A 17,734-nucleotide genomic window follows, 5' to 3' on the forward strand; every position below is an offset into this window, starting at 1 on the left:
TATTCTTGGTTATCTTAGCTATAGTGTTAAACAGGAATCCGGGATTATTTTTGTTTTCGTCTATTAACGAGGACAGATACGTTGATCGAGCCGCGCTGAGAGCCGTATTATAGTTAAGTAGGCTCTCCTTCCACGCTATTCAGAATACGTTTAATTTACTGTGACAACATTTAAGTTCTAATTTCCGGGCGGTCTTCTTAGTGAGCGCGTGTGATCATTATACCAAGGAATTAAGTTTTTTATCTCTTACTATCTTCCTTTTCAGGGGAGCGACTTTATCTAACGTACTACGCAGTGTTAATTCTAGACATCTGGTCGCTTGGTCAAGTTCAGCTTGGTCGAGCTTGGTCGAGCTCAACGCTGACGATGAGTTTATCAGTGTGGGCATCTGGTAGGGCATTAATAAACCTTTGTGCCGTACTTGATGTAATTGTCCGTTTGTCTCTATAACGAGGGGGGTTGAGTTTATTGTGTCTGAGACATATTTTAAAAGCGATGAGTAAATGATCTGAGATCATTTCAGATTGTGGAAGAATAACTATATATTTTAGATTTAAACCGAAGGTCAGTTCAAGATCGAGCGTGTGACCATCTTCATGAGTAGGTCCGGTTATATGTTGGTTAGCTCCAACTGAGTCTAGTAAAGACAGGAATGCTGTTCTTAGTGAGTCTTCTAATTTATCACAGTGAATGTTAAAGTTGCCGACAATTAGGGCTTTATCCACAGATACAACTAAGGTAGAGACAAAATCTGTAAATTCACTAAGAAACTCGGAGTAAGGTCCAAGGGGTCTGTATATGATAATCAATGGAATAAACTTATAAATTAATGGAATTATAGAAAATCTGTTATATTAATACAGTATATATTGGAGCATGCTATATTATCATGTTTGGCCTCAAAATATCTAATTTAAGCATACTGAATTTGCCATCTGTGTCCCACACTGCAAAGATAACCAGAGAATCACTTCGATGCTAACATCTAAATTTTGAACCACCTTCAAATGCATGCATTTAATGTAACGTTTTACATATATTCAACACTCTTGTTCAGCTGGCACTCCGGATTCACCGTCACCTGCTGGCACAGCCGAAGATCGGCAGTTCCACCACCACAGCACACCGGACACCCCGATCTCCACCTTCTCCACCCAATGGCCCCCATGCATGTTGGATGGACTTCCCTCACTGCCACTGAGAGGGAGCGGCAGTAACGGGAAGGTATGTGTGTTTACTGCACTTCTCTATCTCACCACCACGCCATATGCCCAATCAGACTGGTAAACGTGCCCCCCAGCTGATTGGTGAGGCATCACCAGCTGGGCCCCAGGCCACACCCACGAAGTTACTCTGTCTGCCATCCTGGATTGGGATTCTCAGTCCATCACCACTACCGTCTTCGTCGAGTTTCATCGACCATGACTTTGGCATTCAGCACCACATTCCCCTGGATCTGGATCCTGCCCAGGTCACCATCACCTCCGTGGACAGTCAGTCCGTCGCTTTCGGCCCCATCACTCACAGTACAATTGCCCTTCGACCACGTTTGAACAAGCTGAAAAAGCTGCAACGGTTTCTTCGTTGCTTCATCTGTGGCTACAGTGCAGTCACAGCCCCCCTCACTGGTCTCACAAAGACCTCTGCATGTCCTTTTCTCATGACCCCTCCTGCCATCCAAGCCTTTCAGTCCCTATGCCATCACTTCACCACTGAACGCGTCCTCCAACACCTGGACCCTGCACTCCCTCCCTGGAAATGGATGTGTCAGTACGATGGTGCTGTTCTGTCTCAACGTGGTCTTGACCAGAAACTGCATCCGTGCTGCTTCTTCTCACGTAAGTTCACTACGACACAGCAGCAATACGGAGACTGCTAGCAGTCAAGTGGGCGCTGGAGGAGTGGCGGCACTGGCGGCCAGAACATCAAAGCAGACGGCCTTTCGTGCCAGCATGCCCCTGACCTCCAACCACCTGAATCCACACCCATCCAGCGGTCCCTGGAAACCCAAGTCCAGGAAGCCCAGGCGTCCATTCCTCTGCCCTCTCCGGCAATCCAGAACACCAATGGACTATCTCCTTTATTTTCCAGGTGTTCTGGTGGCCGTCACTGGCCAGGGATGTACAGGTCTTCGTGAGCAAGGTTTGCGCCCAGGCCAAAATACCTACTACACTGGCTGTCAGCCCACTCTCTCTTCTCCCGGTTCCCCAACGCCCATGGACCCATCTCGCCCTGGATTTTGTCAATGATCTCCACGAACACCATCCTGACCAATGTGGATCGCTTCTCAAAGGCGGTCCACTAGGTCGCCCTGTCCGGCCTCCCATCCTCTGCCACAACTGCTGACATGGTTCTCCAACACGTTGTCTGACTTCATGGGTTCCCCCCCGGACATCGTCTCTGACCGAGGACCCCAAGGGGGCAGTGGTGGCCTAGCGGTTAAGGAAGAGGCCCCGTAATCAGAAGGTTGCCGGTTTGAAACTGGATCTGCCAAGGTGCCACTAAGATGCCACTGAGCAAAGCACCATTCCCTACAGGTCATGGTGTCCAATACCTGATCCACTGGGCCAGCTACGAACCGAAGGAACATTCGTGGATCCCCAGCCATTTCATCCTGTACCCTGCCCTGGTGACTGAGTAATGGACTCAACGACCCAGCTCCTACTCAACTCATTCCAAGTAAGATCATTCCTTACCTTGCCTATTTTTTTCTGTCCTTCCTCCATGCCTGTTTGTCTCCTGTTTTATGTTTTTTTTATTTAGTTTTATGCTTTTTATTTTTATTCATTACCATGTACAGGTGCTCACTGTACTGTCTCACCTTGTTTTCGTGACAAATTATAGGAAAAGGTTTGAAAAATAAATTAACTATTAGTACCGTACAACACCAGAAAATTTAGACAAAATTTTCTTTAAATATGTTTTTCAGCCCCATATATACAATAATTAGAGCATTTGCATTTTCTAGGATGAGCTTAATGAAGTTGTAACTGCTTGGAACAATCATTGAATAAGGGCAAGCCACAACCCTTGTGCTCCCAGTGGTCGACCATCACTGATGTATGCAGTCCCTGACCCTGTGTGGAGCTCAGAACTTTCTACTGCATGTGGGCCAAGCAGAACTACAGATATGCCAAGAAGACGGTACATTTAAAGACTACCCTTGAGATTATGATGTGTTCAGTCTTTGTGTTGATCTTATGGTTGAAAATGATCTAGTTATGTCTGACAATTTATTTAAGATTACTGACCTTTACATCCGAATTCGTGAGTTGATCCTTAAAGGACTTCATAATGACACTTAAGATCACCTGAAATGATTATGCTATTTTCTGCATTTTGCCCTGCATGGTTGTTTTCCCCCTTTATAGATATATAAAGATAACGTGTATATGTATGTTTGTGTATGTGTACGCAACTGTCAGGATTGACGGCAGCTGTGCTCAACACCGGTGGCCAATCCTGACGGCGCATAAATGCCGGATATTTCCGCCCCTTCCAGGTCTCCGGCATTTTCGTGAACTTCATTTGGCAACAGTGTGCATGTTTGTAATTTGAGTTCTGGCAATCGCCACACGCCTACGGGTTAGTTTATGTTCTTTATTTAAGTTAAATTGTTTACCATCGCGCCGCTGTTTATTTGTATTTATTGTTTATTTGTTAATAAAAACCCTTCCCAGCATGTCAGACCTCTGCGCTTCCTTCCCCCGTAAGCTCGTAGTCGTGACAGAATGCCGGAGACCTCCCCAAAAGCGCAGAGATAGAAAGCAGAGGAGAAAAAGCACCGAGAAGGACGAAGCGCTGCGAATGCGGACGCCAGGGGAGAGAAGCCATGGTACACGGCGCCGTGTGATGACGTCACCACCGTCACCCCCGGGAGACTCTGCGAAACCCGGAAGCGACAACGTCGGCGGGTGAGTGGGCGGAGCGAGGACGTTGGCGTCGGCAGCAGCTAGGAAGTGACATGGGCAGCGAGCGCAGAGGATACGACCCCCACGATCTTCGCCATGTCGAGCCAGGAACTCTGCGCTCTGCTGGCCAGGCTCCCCGTGGACTGGGACGACACGGACGACGACGAAAGCACGGGAGACGAGAGTTGGGCTCCGCCCATCACGCCCGTCCATGATTGTCGCGAGGTCCGTGGGGACCCACGTCACTTCCAGGGGGGTGAGAAGCGACAACGGCGGCGTCCCTCCAGCGAGGAGGTGGGCAGGCTCCAGCCCAAATGGCCAGAGTACTGCCCATGGGAGTTGATCGCACCCTGGGTCCAGGATGTCCGGGTCGCTCCTCCCGAGATCCTGGCTGTGCCCCCTGAGGAGTTCCCGGAGAGCACAGAGAGGGAGCCAGACGACCCTCTGTTCTGTCTGTCTCTGTCTGTGTGTGTGTGCGTGGTATATGTGTCCGTATGTCGCCCCCACTTCCCCTCTTTGTGTCCACCAGATGGCGACCCAGCAGCGGAGCTGAACCCCAGGGAGGGAGTTCCCAACCTGACTGCACCGGTCCAAGGCGAGGTGGACGAGCCCCAAGGTACCCCTAAGTCCAGCCGGGGGGGGTGCTCCCCCAAAGAATTTTTTGGGGGGGTGCAGTTCGGGTTGGGGGCTCCTCCTGAGGGGAGGGTAGGTGGGGAAGCGATTGAGCTGGGTCCTCCGGTAGCCGGTGAGGAGGGCGGGCCAGGCATGGGCCTGCGTCCACCTCCAGAGGGGTGGAGCGCCATAGAGCCCCCGGGTAGGCATGAGGACCCAGCTGGGACAGGCAGGAAGAGGGCCTGCTTGTCCCAACGGACGCAGAAGGGGCTAGCCGGATGGTCTGGCAATGCCCCCCCCCCCCCCTTGGCACCAAGGCCGTGCAGCGAGAGGGGCTGCATAGTCCCAGAAGGCACCAGCCTGGGGTGCCTGGAACAGTCGCCGGAGGCTTCGGGACAATCTCCCTGCGCGGTGCAGGGGGTGACACAAGACGTGTCAGAGGGGAAGTGTGGAGACAGGGCCCACACGTACCCAGATGGATCGGCCCTGATTATTGTGTGCAGGTACGATAGTCCCGGGCCGCCATGCGGGACCACGCCGGGGAGCCAGGCCGAGGGTCCGGGGCCGCCATGCGGGACCACGCCGGGGAGCCAGGCCGAGGGACCGGGTCCTCCAAGGGGAGGATACAGCAGGGCAGGAGCCCTGTGGTTGCCACCGTCCGCCCCGCCACCTCCACTGATGGTACTGCTGGGGCTCCGAGGACGTAGCCCTTGGAGGGGGGGCTCTGTCAGGATTGACGGCAGCTGTGCTCAACACCGGTGGCATCCCCTGACGGCGCATAAATGCCGGATATTTCCGCCCCTTCCAGGTCAGGCCTCTGCACTTCCTTCCCCCGTAAGCCCGTAGTCAGGACAGCAACACAGACAAATCTTATTCACATTTGTCTATACATTTACTAGTAAACATATTACCAGTATGTATATTAGTACTAGTAAATATATATTTACTATTTAATCAGAATCAGTAACTGATAAGGAGAACTAAAAACAAGGCCTGGATTTGGATGCCAAAATGACTGTAATGCATAGATTGAAGCATGACTGTAATTATTATTTACTGACAACACCAAGTTCAAGTGAGCTTCATTGTCATTTCAGCTACCTACATCTTAGACAGTCACAGTACATATTGAAAGGGAACAGTGCTTCTCCGGAATAAAGTGCAATGCAAGATACCACACAAAATGTGTCCTCTGCTTTTAACCATCACCCTTGGTGAGCAGTGGGCAGCCTTGACAGCCGCCCGGGGAGCAGTGTGTGGGGACGGTGCTTTGCTCAGTGGCACCTTGGCATATTGGGATTTGAACTCACAACCTTCAGATTACGGGGCCGTTTCCTTAACCACATGATCACCACTGAAAGAAGAGAATTTCCAGTACAGACATTAACTGGTTAACTGTGTTGCACACCTGCAGGTCAGAGGTGAGTAGTGTACAATTTCTAAATGCATAATCTGTGCCCAGGAATCCCACTCAAGGCAAGAAAGTCTGGAAGTCTGGTGATGTGGATGTACTACCTACCTGTGACAAAAGATAAATAAATAATTAACGAGACACTACTGATTTCATAACTTGAACCGTCCTCACCAGCCACCAATGACCCGAAATGGCGGCCGGCGTGGTGCGTGATGGTGACGATATCAAATTGATAATTCGACGGCGCGTGCGATTGGTTGAGCCGTGTCATCCGCCTGCTCTCAGCCAATAAAACGCGGGGGGCGGGACCGTCCCCAGCTCTTCTGTTGAGTGAGGAGAGGGGGAACGGGCGCGTCAGAGCGACTTGTGCTGCGTGCGGACGCCTTTGCCAGGAACCATGACCGAGGTCTGTTCCGTTTGAACACCGGAACGTGTTGTAGATGGCTGGATCAGTTCTCTTCTTTTTTCCTGAGCTTTTCTTACCATGGCACCACCGCGACCTTTGGCCCGTTTCTGTATGGCCTCGGGCGGCGCGCGCCGGCGTCACCTGTCCTCCGTAACGGAGGCGCGGCTTCTTCTCCTCGCTGCCTCGGGCGTCGTGTTTTCGGCCCGATCTTCCCCGTTAACCGCTGGCGTTATTCCGGAGAAATGGGTCTGAATTCGAGCCCAGTGTTACAGGGTTCTCGTGCGGCGAAGCGAGAAGTGGGGCCGCAGAGGGGGGGGGTTGCAGCTGTGGGATTTACAGTCTTAACGCAACTGTACAGAAGTACTTTTTTCCCGGTTTGTTCACGTTCTCCTTCCTATTTGTACGGTTGCGTAACCGGAGCAGGGGTTCCTACCCCTGAATATTAAGTAGTTTTTAGTTTTTGCTGTGAACCAGATCCTATAAGCTCTCTTCTGCTTTTTTGGCTACTTTTGTCACAGTAGCGGTAATGCTGTTATAGATTAATTTGCTGTTATTACTGCTCTATCTGAAGCTGACTAGGGCCTGTGCACAGTTGTTATTATTATTATTATTATTATTTTGTCTTTGGTCCATTCTAAGCGTTTGCATGACTCTGGGGCAGAATTTTCCTTATCCGATTGTCATTGCACCCTGGCTCTTGATGTGGATGCTGGAATGTAGATCCTAGAAAAGGCAATTAGCATTTGCATGTGTGGTTTGTAGATGGGCCTGCTCCCACCGGTCTTATCAGTTTGGACCTTACAACTTGGAATCATTTATGAACTTTGACCCTTTACAGTAGGGTTTTTTTTTTTTTTTTTTTTTTTAAAACATGTCTATGTATCTTTAAGATTTAACATGTATGGACTATTTAAATGATTAGAACCTTCAGTTCTAATACTTTCCTCCCCTTTCAGGAAGCGTTTCAGAAAGCTGCTGAGGAGGTGAAGCAGCTCAAAGCCAAGCCGAGTGATGCAGAGATGCTCGAGGTGTACGCCCTGTACAAGCAGGCCACCGTTGGAGACGTGAACACTGGTGAGTAGACTGAGGTTCCAGAGGTGTAGGCCTGTGTGTGGTCATGGATTTTGGAAATGATCACTCTTCAATATTCTTTTCAGCTCGTCCTGGGATGCTTGATTTCACTGGAAAAGCTAAGTGGGATGCTTGGGATGGAAAGAAAGGTAATTACTTTATTTAACTTTTAAATAAAATAAAAAAAAAAAAAACTGGTAAAGGAGTAACTTATTTCCCTTTTGGTAGGAACAAGCAAAGAAGATGCAATGAGTACCTACATTAAACTGGTCGAGGAGCTGAAACAGAAGTGTGGCATCTAGCTGAGGTCTGGGTCTCATGGCTCATTTCACACAGGCCCATCTGGTTCAGTTAAATACCCTGTGAAACGCCTTAAGCCCCGTCCCCGTTCCCTGCAAGGTGTGTGCCAACATCATGGCATGCCACGTGGGCACTACAAATTGCTGCCCAGGAAATTCGACCTGGTCCATTGCAGGTTTTTTTTTTTTTTTTTTTTTTTTTTTTTTTTTTTTCCCCCCTTTCCTATAGTGGAATGCCATGTTTTTATGTTGTGTGTCTCATTCACATGTTAATCTTGCTCTTCAGAAGAAATAAAATCTTGATTTTTGGTTTTACCAGTCAAGGATTTAAGAACAATTTAGTTTGTCTCTTTATTCCAATGTGCGTTCACACCACTTTACCAATAATCTGTGTGAAGGGTCCTGCTCGGGTACAATGGTAGTGTGGTGTTTGAACCTTTTGACTCTGGGTTTACGTGACCCCTTCATATAGTTTACAGCTTCAGGGTATCTCCTGCATCTGGATAAGTGGATTGAATGCCACAGTAAGGATACTTTGTCTTCATGTAATTGGTGGAGCTACTCTGGTCACACAGGATGTCTCCCTCTTTTATATATACAGCACAGGCCAAAAGTTTGTACACACCTTCTCTTTTTATATGACATTTACATTAGTATATTTTCACTGACTACATCAAAACTATGAACGCATGTGGAGACCTGGCCTCCAGTCACCGGACCTGAACCCGATCGAGATGGTTTGGGGTGAGCTGGACTGCAGAGTGAAGGCAAAGGGGCCAACAAGTGCTAAACACCTCTGGGAACTCCAAGACTGGAGAACCATTTCAGGTGACGACCTCTTGAAGCTCATCGAGAGTGTGCAAACCAGCAATCAGAGCAAAGAAACTAGAATATAAAACATGTTTTTTTTTGTACATAACTCCACATGTGTTTATTCATAGTTTTGTTGCCTTCAGTAAGAATCTACCAACGTAAATAGTCATGAAAATAAAGAAAACACATTGACATTTGGCCTGTACTGTACATATTTTGTTTAATCCGCCTCGGGGTGCGGTGTCTGTCCAGCCGGTCTCTCGGTCGGACCCACGCTTGGCGCGTCTGCGACGCCGACGGCGGGCCCGCACTGCGCATGCGCGACGTCAGTGCGCAGGAAGTGGCCGCGTTCCCCCGAGCAGCTGACAGAACGACATCCGCAGCGATCCACAAAGCGGCCCGAGCCCGGCGCAGGTAGAACCGACGCTGGACGCGGCGTCTCTTTACTCCTCACGCTGTCGGGAGAAGGTTGGGTCGCCTCCTCGCTCCGTTCTGTCGCGGAAGGCCGTGCGTGTGTCGTGATCCGTTTTGTCGTTCACATGTCACCTCTCTGTCACTCGCTCCGCTTTTTGTTATCCATATTTCTGAGGTTAAAAATTACGTGTATAAAAGAGTAGAGTGATAGAAAACGCGGATTTTTAAAATTTATATATATATTTTCTACCTTATCTTGTTGACTTGAGGGGCATATTTTCTGTCGGAATATATATTGTCACCAATTTCGGTGTTTTGATATAGATTTGAACCCAAATTGCAAGTCATGACTTATGACATGCATCACAATACAAATCGAATGCGGTCTAATGTTCAATTTCTGCATGCGTTACTGTGATCAATATTATCGTGGCTCCGGTTGCAGAAGTAAACGTATGAGCTCGCAGGACGTGGTCACGTTAAAATGTGCCACTTCTGTTCCAGGGGCTGTCGTCCATGGAGTGTACGATTCACACCACAATCTTTGTACTTTTTGAAAGTGATTGTGGCCGGGCTCCTGTTATCAGCGAAAGCTCTTGAGACAGCCGGTGCAGGGATGTTGTGTAATAATGCTTCACGCTCACTGTGTCAGTGCGGCTTCCTTTTTTCTTTCTTTCTTTTTTATCAGAGCGGTGTTGAAAAAGCTGGAAATTGGGCCCATTTTTAAAAACAGTTACGTTTCCTGTTTTATCAGGTTAGAGATACGGAAAATCACCGGGGCTGAGACAGAAGTGAGAAGAAGGGACCCCATATCTTCCTCATCCTCCCTCCTCCTCCTCGTCATGAACGCCCGGGGCAATGGCCGACCCAATGGGACCCTGCCACAGACCAAGATATGCCAGTTCAAGCTGGTGCTGCTGGGAGACATGGCGGTGGGCAAGTCTAGTTTGGTGCTGCGATTCGTCAAGGGCCAGTTTGACGAGTTTCAGGAAACAACGATTGGAGGTGGGCGCGTGGCTCCTATCCAAGCCAGGCTTGGTTTTCTGATTCGGATTCGAGAACCGTGGTTGATGCTGTAAGGAATTACTTAGCTAATACGTCAACACTCTCATGGGGGCCCAGAATTCCCTAGGAGCGGGTCTGACATGCGCTTAACCCCCCAGGCTACCGAAGTTACGTAGCGTTTCTGTTTGGCTTCATAGTAAAAATACTTAACTAATATCTCAACATTTCATACACTGTGTACGCACAGTATGTTGTAATTTATTACGTCATATACAGATCCTATTAATTGTCATATTTCTATCACATTGTCAGTTGTTTGCTTGTTTGTAGCTCTTTAGCTCACCTGATGACTTTAGCGCTTGTTGTCTTGTCCGCAAACAGCGGCATTCCTGGCACAGTCCGTCTGTCTGGACGACACAACGGTGAAGTTCGAGATCTGGGACACTGCTGGACAAGAGCGGTACCACAGCTTGGCGCCTATGTACTACCGTGGGGCGCAGGCCGCCATTGTGGTGTTTGACATCACCAAGCCGGTGAGCCCTCCACTGCACTGAGGTTTTAGGGAACAGGAGGGCGAGATTTTTACTGATCTCTCAGCATTTCATGACTCTTTCATTTTCTTTTGAAACGTCTTGAACGCTTTAGGAGACGTTTGAGCGAGCAAAGGCGTGGGTGAAGGAGCTTCAGAGGCAGGCCAGCCCCAACATTGTCATCGCTCTGGCAGGAAACAAATATGATCTGAACGACAAGAGACTGGTGGAGTACGAGGTGTGTTTATTCTGGATAATGGCTCTTCTGCTCAATAAAGGATGCTGATTTGTATAAACGCCTGTTTTAAAATCAATCGCAGGTTCTTTAATTGACAAAAAAGGATTATCGGAATTTAAATCCCTGCTTTTTTAACATTTTTTATAGTTTATCCAGACATCAAAGCCATTTTTGATGTAATTACCTAGGTCTTAGAAACACACTTAAATACATACAATACATATTTGCACATGATTGAAGAGTCGATATTAGATATAAAACAGCTTATTCTGTTCACGTCCACTTGGGCAAGTTGCAAGAAATCAAGGACAAGCACCCTTAAAATATTCAGACAAGTGTTTCAGAAAATAATTAAAAAATATATTATAATTTGATATTCTTTGCTGTGTTGGTACATAATAATTTTTCTATGTTTAGATATAGGATTTATATGTTGTCAGCGACAACAGGCTTGCGAGTCATTTGCTGCACTCCCAGCGCTTGAATGTTACGTTTGTCACGTTTATAGGAGGCTCAGACCTATGCTGAAGACACAGGCTTGCTCTTCATGGAGACCTCGGCTAAGACCGCCATGAATGTCAATGATCTCTTCCTCGCCATTGGTAAGCGGCGGGTGCAAATACGGTTTAGCAACGTGTTCCACAGTCTCAGAAATGTGTTACAGCCAACTCATTTATTCATTTAAATTGAACAACTTTATATGTCAACTAACTAGCAGCTTCTGGTCCTGTGTGAAAGCCAAAAGATATGTGCCTTTAGCAATCATGTTCTATGCACTATATGTGTTAGAACTGGTTTAAGCTCTTGATGTCGCTTTATTTGATTTGATTGGCTTGACCCAAACTCACATTCACATTAAAGACTGCGAATCTCCTAATGACAGAATGTGCAGTGTTTAATTGTGTTTTTCTTTATGATAACCTTTATGTGCTATGTCTGGCAATTTCCAACAGAAACACAGATGTCTGCAATGTTGAGAAGGGTCTCCTGAGTTAGATGAAATAGAGCCTTGGATCTTACACTTGCTGTGCTTTGAATATAATATTACTATTTACAACTGCAGTGGGTTTAAATTCACAATAGTTATTATACCTAATTCTGTAATTTAATTCTGATAGAAATATTTTAGGAGGTGATACATTTCGCTATGATCCTGTTCCTCAATGTATAGGTTCTTTACTACTCAAACATATTGTAGTGTAAATCAGTTTGACTCCGATTCTCTCGTTTTCCCCGCAGCGAAAAAGATGCCAAAAACAGACACCCAGAACCCTACACACGCAGCGAGGCACAGGGGAGTGAACCTACAGGATCCTGACGCCCACCCGACGTCTAGCTGCTGTGGGAACTAAGCTCCCCAAACTGAACCTTCACGTGCTGGAGAGACAACCAACCCCTCAACCCCCCCGCCCACCTCGTACCACAGACATTTGCAGAGAGGAGGAAGATGAACAGAAGGGGAGCAGAAAGCTTGCAGTTCACATTCGATGTTGTCGGCACTAACCATGAATGTCGTATTCGTTTTTTGTCCCGTTTTATTCTGCCCGGTTTTTGCTCGTTTTAATTCCTGTATGCACTGTAGTGTTTTATGTATGGATGTCATTGATGGGCGGAGACAGAGGAAAGCCTGAAATGAGGGGAAAAAGGCATGAGGGCGGGTTGTACGCTTCCTCATCCGGTCTTCCTGCGGGTCCCCAACGTGGCAGCCACCTTTGCGAATCTGAACCCGGTGCCAAATTCGGTCCCAAAAAGAAAAGAATCCCTCGCCCACAGCTTGCTTTTGAGTGACAGGGGTCAGTGAGTGGCTTGTGGCATGAAGGCGACCTAATTACGGGGTCTTCCTGACCCTTCGTTCTCCTCACCTGTACACTTTGAACCAGAGAGCGGCACTGACCCACGGGCCGCGCGGTGACGCCGCCACGCTGAACAGTGGCACCGCCACCACAGCCTGGTAAGCGTTGTGCTTGCAGAGCACGTCCACATTATGCTGCTTATGATATTAACATTATTATTATTCTTTTTTTTTTTTTAAAACGAGGCTCGTAAAGCACCATTAGTCCGACGTTCTGTTCTCCTTAAAGCTACGTGGAGGAAAGCAAAGCACTTGCAATCAACAGCTTCTAATGTAGACTAATATTTATTGCTGATGGTCCATGCACTGTAGAGAAAGGAGGCGAGTGAGGGAAGTTGAACCTGTAGAAGCTTTTCTTGCTTCTCAAGGAGGCTTGCAGGCGGGAAAAAAAAAAAAAAATTACAGAAGTGCCTGCCCTCCGTATTATTATTATTTTTTTTTCCCACCATTTTGGGGAAAAGTAGCATTTTTCATGTGTACGTTTTAGAGACCACGACGTGTCGTCTTGTTTTCATGAAAGCCCTTTTGGATCCGTGTCAAAAAAGACGTTGACTTTTGATTTTTAACTTGTTTGGAGTGGATATTGTATTGGGTTGCCAAGACACTGAGGTTAATGAGGGACTGCTTGTTTTAAAATATTATTTAAATTCATCTTTCTAAATTACATTTTTTTTCCTCTGTTCTGGGATCAATAAATCTCCCATCACCACGTCAGTGAATTGAGCATTAAATAAAAGCTGTGCTGTTTCCACCAGTCTCTTTGGATTTGTGATGCGTCAAACTTGATCACTTTACTTCGTGTCACGTTGACATATTTTGGATCAAACATGACATTGTATGTGAAGATTATTAAGGGAGAGGAACTCCCTGTTCTCAAACACATAATTCACCTCTGAATCAATATGAAAATGAAAAATACACAGAAAAAAAAAAGCATAAAATAATCAAATCCACTCACACCGGTGGGAAAAAAATGTCCTGAACTAAAATTAATTTGGACAATTCTGTCCATTCTGTCCAAATTAATTAAAAACATGTCTTGACGAAATAGTTTTAAAAATCTGGAGAAAAAAAAAAAAAAAAAGATAAAAATATCATCTTCAAAATATCGTCCTCAGAAGAGCGCAGCGTCTCCTCAACATCTCAAGCGTCTTCGTCCTCCTCGGCCTGGTAGATGGACTGGTTTCGTCGTTTGATTTTAGGGGTGGTGTCTCCTAACGTTGCGCTGTTTCGTTTGGGTATCCGTGCTGGTGAGGTGCCTCCGTCTTCCTCCGAGCTCCCAGGATGTGGGTCAGGAGTGGAGTGAACGGGTGGAGGGAGGTTTAAAGGAAAGGAGGTGCGGTGCGGTGTGGACTGAGGAGGTGGCAGGACCAAGCGTGGACTCATCACCTCCCGATCAGGCTTCGGGCTGCAAGTCTGGTTGCCGTCCCCGGTCCCTATTTGGCCCTCAGGAACCACGGCATCTACAGCTTTTAACTCTTCTCCTCCTCCAGCTCTCTTCTTCTCCTGCTCCTCCTCTTCTTCTTCTTCATCCCATTCATCTTCAATGGTGATCTCATCAGGGTTGTAGGAGCTGGACAGGCTGGAGGTATGGGTGGGATACTCACTCAGGTCCTCAGCGCTTCCAACGCTCTGACCGTCGTCATCGCCCAATCCGCCCTCTCCCTGCTGCCCGCTCTGCCCTGCCTGGGCATAGATGTCGGTCAGGCCCAGAGTTGCACACAGCTCTGTAGTCTGGGGGTTGACTGTGAATCTGGGGGCGAAGTGTGGCTGTGGGCGGGCAGGGTCAAAGGCGGGGACTGAGGGACTGAAGTTTTGAGCGATACGGAGTTCACCATGCAGGTCACTAACCACCTCCATCATGGCGGCTTCTGATGCACTGAAGTCCCACCTGCATTTGGCATGAGACAATTTATCACCACCAGTTGATAACCTGAAACTGAGTATTGAAGAAGAAAAAAAAAAAAAACACACACAGTACAGGCCAAAAGTTTGGACACATCTTCTCATTCAATGTGTTTTCGTTATTTTCATGACCATTTACGTTGGTAGATTCTCACTGAAGGCATCAAAACTATGAATGAACACATGTGGAGTTATGTACTTAACAAAAAATGTGAAATAACTGAGAACATGTTTTATATTCTAGTTTCTTTGCTCTGATCACTGCTTTGCACACTCTTGGTATTCTCTCGATGAGCTTCAAGAGGTCGTCACCTGAAATGGTCTTGAAGGAGTTCCCAGAGGTGTTTAGCACTTGTTGGTTCCTTTGCCTTCACTCCTTTGTCGAGCTCACCCCAAACCATCTCAATTGGGTTCAGGTCCGGTGACTGTGGAGACCAGGTCTCCACTTTTTGTTAAGTACATAACTCCACATGTGTTCATTCATAGTTTTGATGCCTTCAGTGAGAATCTACCAACGTAAATGGTCATGAAAAGAAACAAAACACGTTGAATGAGAGCGCGTGTCCAAACTTTTGGCCTGTAGTGTAGTTCTTAGGAACTACTTATGAAGACATAAAATTGAATTTCTGCACAACGTTTTGAGTCTTCTGCTTACATTTATCTAAAAAAAAAAAAAAAAAAAAGTGCAAACTGGCAGATCTCATACTGAACAATAAAAGCATGTATTGTAGGTAAATGATATTGTATCTCGCACCAGTATCAGTGTAGGTACGGAGGGGAAGTTACATCAATACATTATGGGGCAGTTTTGGCCTAGTGGAGATGGACCCGTAATCAGAAGGTTGCCGATTTAAAGTAAAGCACCATCCCCACACACAGCTCGCCTGGCGCATATCATGGCTGCCCACTGCTCACCAAGGGTGATGGTTAAAAGCAGGGGACACATTTCACTGTGTCACCGTGTGCTGCGCTGCACAATGACAATCACTTCACTTGGTGCTATGCTATGGTGTGTCACATGTGACAACGTAATAAAATAGGGTACAAGTGCAGGGTTTTACACCCAATTCACCTTTCATGCAGCCCATTGTTTTCAGGTGGGCTCCAATAATGAGAAGTGGTGCCCTGCAAACGGTCTGTAGCTTTCAGGATGGCGAGCCACTCAGGGTCATACTCCAGATCTTCAGAGGAACCTGGCCTCTCAGCCACTTCTACAACCTGGGACAAGGAGAATCAAATCCTTATCATCACCAATAGTCGTTCTATTACGTTCAAACCAGAAAATTGACGTTAAATAAAACAGATAAGATAGAATACAAAAGATTTTTTATTACTGTTATGAAGTTAAGGATGTCGCTTCTTACCTGGAGGAAGTCTCTGTAAGGTAGACACTTGTCCAGGGAGAGGAACTTGGTAGTACGGGGGGCAGCTTTGTCTTTAGCCTTAAAAACCAAAATTGAGTGACAACGGTCAGCGGTATGTGCCGTCATTAATAAGGCGCGGGGAGGGGGGCTGGTGTCCCACCTCGTGCTGCATGAGCGCGGCGAACTTGACGTGCAAGTGTGCGGAGAACCAGTACGAGGGCTGCAGGTGAGCCAGGAGCTCGGCAGCCGCCGGGTTGCCCAGGGTGCTGGATTCCACCTCCTGCCTCAAGAACTTCTTCTTTCGGACCAGCTGCTCCGTGTCACCAAAGTGGTAGATTCCCTTCGGCCAGTCGTGGCTCATGAAAACATCAATGGGCATTTTGATCTGAAACATATGATAAAAGCAGGTAACAATCAGACAAAACTTTAGGCGAAGAAGGGCGTTCATCCGGAGGTCTGCCGTTACCTGTTTAAGTTTGAAGACATCTATGTTTCTTATGTGATAGGCGCTTCGAAGCGTCTCGGGGTCATATGGAGGAAACTCGTAGTGGCCTGAATTCCACGCAGAATACAGATGTTCACATTGCTGGCTACATAACCCAAAAAAAAAAAAAAAACTCTACAGGGTGAACTTAAAAAAAAAATCAATTACCTTTCTTGTAGTCGTGAGACTTGAAAATTCCCGATAAGCCGCCTATTCTTATCCCCTTGTAGCGTACAACTCCAGCATAGCCTGACGATCAAAGACAAAAAGACACTTGACGACTGAAGAGCAGCAGTGAGCTGGTCCCTGGTGGGAGCGTGGAGACCGTCACACACCCATGTAATAGATGTTTGGAGCCACCCAGCCACCGTATGGAAGCTCCTGCAGATGGTTGGAAGCCTCGTGGTTTCCGCCGACGAAGACGGTCAGGACGGGAGCCTTCTTTTCGCCGGAGTAGTACCTAAAGCCAGGCCAGACCATCAGGGGGGGGGCGAACCGGGGACGAGGGGAGCACACGACGCGCGTCTTACTTGTAGAAGGTCCGCATTTGCCTGAACTTCGCCGGCACGGCCATGCACATCATGTCGCCTTCGTTGCGCACGGCCTGGAAGTCGCCGCAGCAGAGCAGCAGGTCCACCTTCGTGCCTTCCCTGCGCTCCATGTAGTCGATGGTCTCGTAGATCTTGTCCAGCTCCCCGTGACAGCATCCCTCTACCGCGATCTTCATGTTGCTGTTGCGTTTTTTTTTTTTTTTTTTTTTTAAAGCGCCGAGGTCCGTGTTGGACCCTTCAGTGGAAAGCTACGCTCAACTCTGTTCGAATTTCCGTGTCAGAATGCGTTCCACGCCATGTACTCCGGTCGTCGGTCTGCTTCGGTAGGTAAGAAAGAAAAAGCGACAACGTTCTCTGCAGAAACTCGCTGCCCCACAACCTTCGGGTAACTCTATCTGCCGCTTACTAAGCGCACTTTCAACAATACCATTTTTATTTCTAAAGTTCAGAAATTAAAACCTTTTTGATTTTCTTCAGTACCCACACCTGAACATTTTACATTCCCCTTCTGACAACGAATACATTTCTCTTTTAAGCATATAGACAGTTTGTCTTTACCGAAAGGTTTTATTTTAATATGTTCACTTAAAATTATAATACAAATTAGCTGATATAGTAAACCCAGTTTAGGTGACAATAACAATAATTGTTTAGGTAATTCTGAAAAAAAAAAAAAAGTTTATTCCGCTCAAATAGATCTAGACGTCCTGTATCGAAAGTGCTGCTCTAGTTGGGATGGTCTAGGTTATTAGCGTTGCCAGGTTTGGCTATTTCTCATGAGAAATAGCCCTTTTGCTGCGAGTTAACTTTTTTTAGTATAAACTTTTTTTGTATAAATTTGAATAATTACAGACATGTTTAAAAT

General features: G+C 47.0%; 3 protein-coding genes across 4 annotated transcripts; 2 read left to right on the top strand and 1 right to left on the bottom strand.

The window, feature by feature from the left end:
• The first annotated feature begins 6,221 nt into the window (after positions 1 to 6,221).
• dbi (diazepam binding inhibitor (GABA receptor modulator, acyl-CoA binding protein)) lies at positions 6,222 to 7,885 on the top strand. Its single transcript, XM_028964094.1, has 4 exons — positions 6,222 to 6,343; positions 7,300 to 7,417; positions 7,501 to 7,563; positions 7,643 to 7,885. The coding sequence occupies exons 1-4, from the start codon at positions 6,335 to 6,337 to the stop codon at positions 7,714 to 7,716; spliced, it is 264 nt and encodes an 87-aa protein (XP_028819927.1). The 5' UTR covers positions 6,222 to 6,334; the 3' UTR covers positions 7,717 to 7,885.
• A 957-nt stretch (positions 7,886 to 8,842) lies between these two features.
• On the top strand, positions 8,843 to 13,314 carry rab5b (RAB5B, member RAS oncogene family). Of its 2 annotated transcripts, none has more exons than XM_028963383.1 (6): positions 8,843 to 8,940; positions 9,695 to 9,945; positions 10,327 to 10,478; positions 10,591 to 10,713; positions 11,222 to 11,315; positions 11,953 to 13,314. In XM_028963383.1, exons 1-6 carry the CDS (start codon positions 8,843 to 8,845, stop codon positions 12,063 to 12,065), a joined length of 831 nt encoding a protein of 276 aa, XP_028819216.1. In that variant the 3' UTR covers positions 12,066 to 13,314. The 2 variants fall into 2 exon arrangements, with proteins under 2 accessions (XP_028819216.1, XP_028819217.1); XM_028963384.1 differs by having other exon boundaries at positions 8,888 to 8,994.
• dbr1 (debranching RNA lariats 1) lies at positions 12,832 to 17,263 on the bottom strand. The gene is made up of 8 exons (XM_028963382.1): positions 16,849 to 17,263; positions 16,654 to 16,778; positions 16,487 to 16,567; positions 16,301 to 16,386; positions 15,995 to 16,219; positions 15,835 to 15,912; positions 15,543 to 15,688; positions 12,832 to 14,456 (listed from the first exon to the last, which is right to left on the bottom strand). Exons 1-8 carry the CDS (start codon positions 17,043 to 17,045, stop codon positions 13,709 to 13,711), a joined length of 1,686 nt encoding a protein of 561 aa, XP_028819215.1. The 5' UTR covers positions 17,046 to 17,263; the 3' UTR covers positions 12,832 to 13,708.
• Positions 17,264 to 17,734: the final 471 nt, after the last annotated feature.

This window comes from Denticeps clupeoides, chromosome 20, assembly GCF_900700375.1.
Source record: "Denticeps clupeoides chromosome 20, fDenClu1.1, whole genome shotgun sequence".
Lineage (NCBI taxonomy): Eukaryota > Metazoa > Chordata > Actinopteri > Clupeiformes > Denticipitidae > Denticeps > Denticeps clupeoides.

Excerpts from the sequence above, each read along its gene's own strand:
- dbr1 (XM_028963382.1), bottom strand. The coding sequence starts at position 17,045 with ATGAAGATCGCGGTAGAGGGATGCTGTCACGGGGAGCTGGACAAGATC. Across the intron at positions 16,387-16,486 it reads GTCTCACGACTACAAGAAAG|GCCACTACGAGTTTCCTCCA; the intron begins GTAATTGATTTT and ends CGTGGAATTCAG. Across the intron at positions 16,220-16,300 it reads ATGTCTTCAAACTTAAACAG|ATCAAAATGCCCATTGATGT; the intron begins GTAACGGCAGAC and ends CATATGTTTCAG.
- rab5b (XM_028963383.1), top strand. The coding sequence starts at position 8,843 with ATGCGCGACGTCAGTGCGCAGGAAGTGGCCGCGTTCCCCCGAGCAGCT. Across the intron at positions 8,941-9,694 it reads GCGGCCCGAGCCCGGCGCAG|GTTAGAGATACGGAAAATCA; the intron begins GTAGAACCGACG and ends CTGTTTTATCAG. Across the intron at positions 11,316-11,952 it reads TGATCTCTTCCTCGCCATTG|CGAAAAAGATGCCAAAAACA; the intron begins GTAAGCGGCGGG and ends TTTTCCCCGCAG.
- dbi (XM_028964094.1), top strand. Across the intron at positions 7,418-7,500 it reads CGTTGGAGACGTGAACACTG|CTCGTCCTGGGATGCTTGAT; the intron begins GTGAGTAGACTG and ends TATTCTTTTCAG. Across the intron at positions 7,564-7,642 it reads TGCTTGGGATGGAAAGAAAG|GAACAAGCAAAGAAGATGCA; the intron begins GTAATTACTTTA and ends CCCTTTTGGTAG.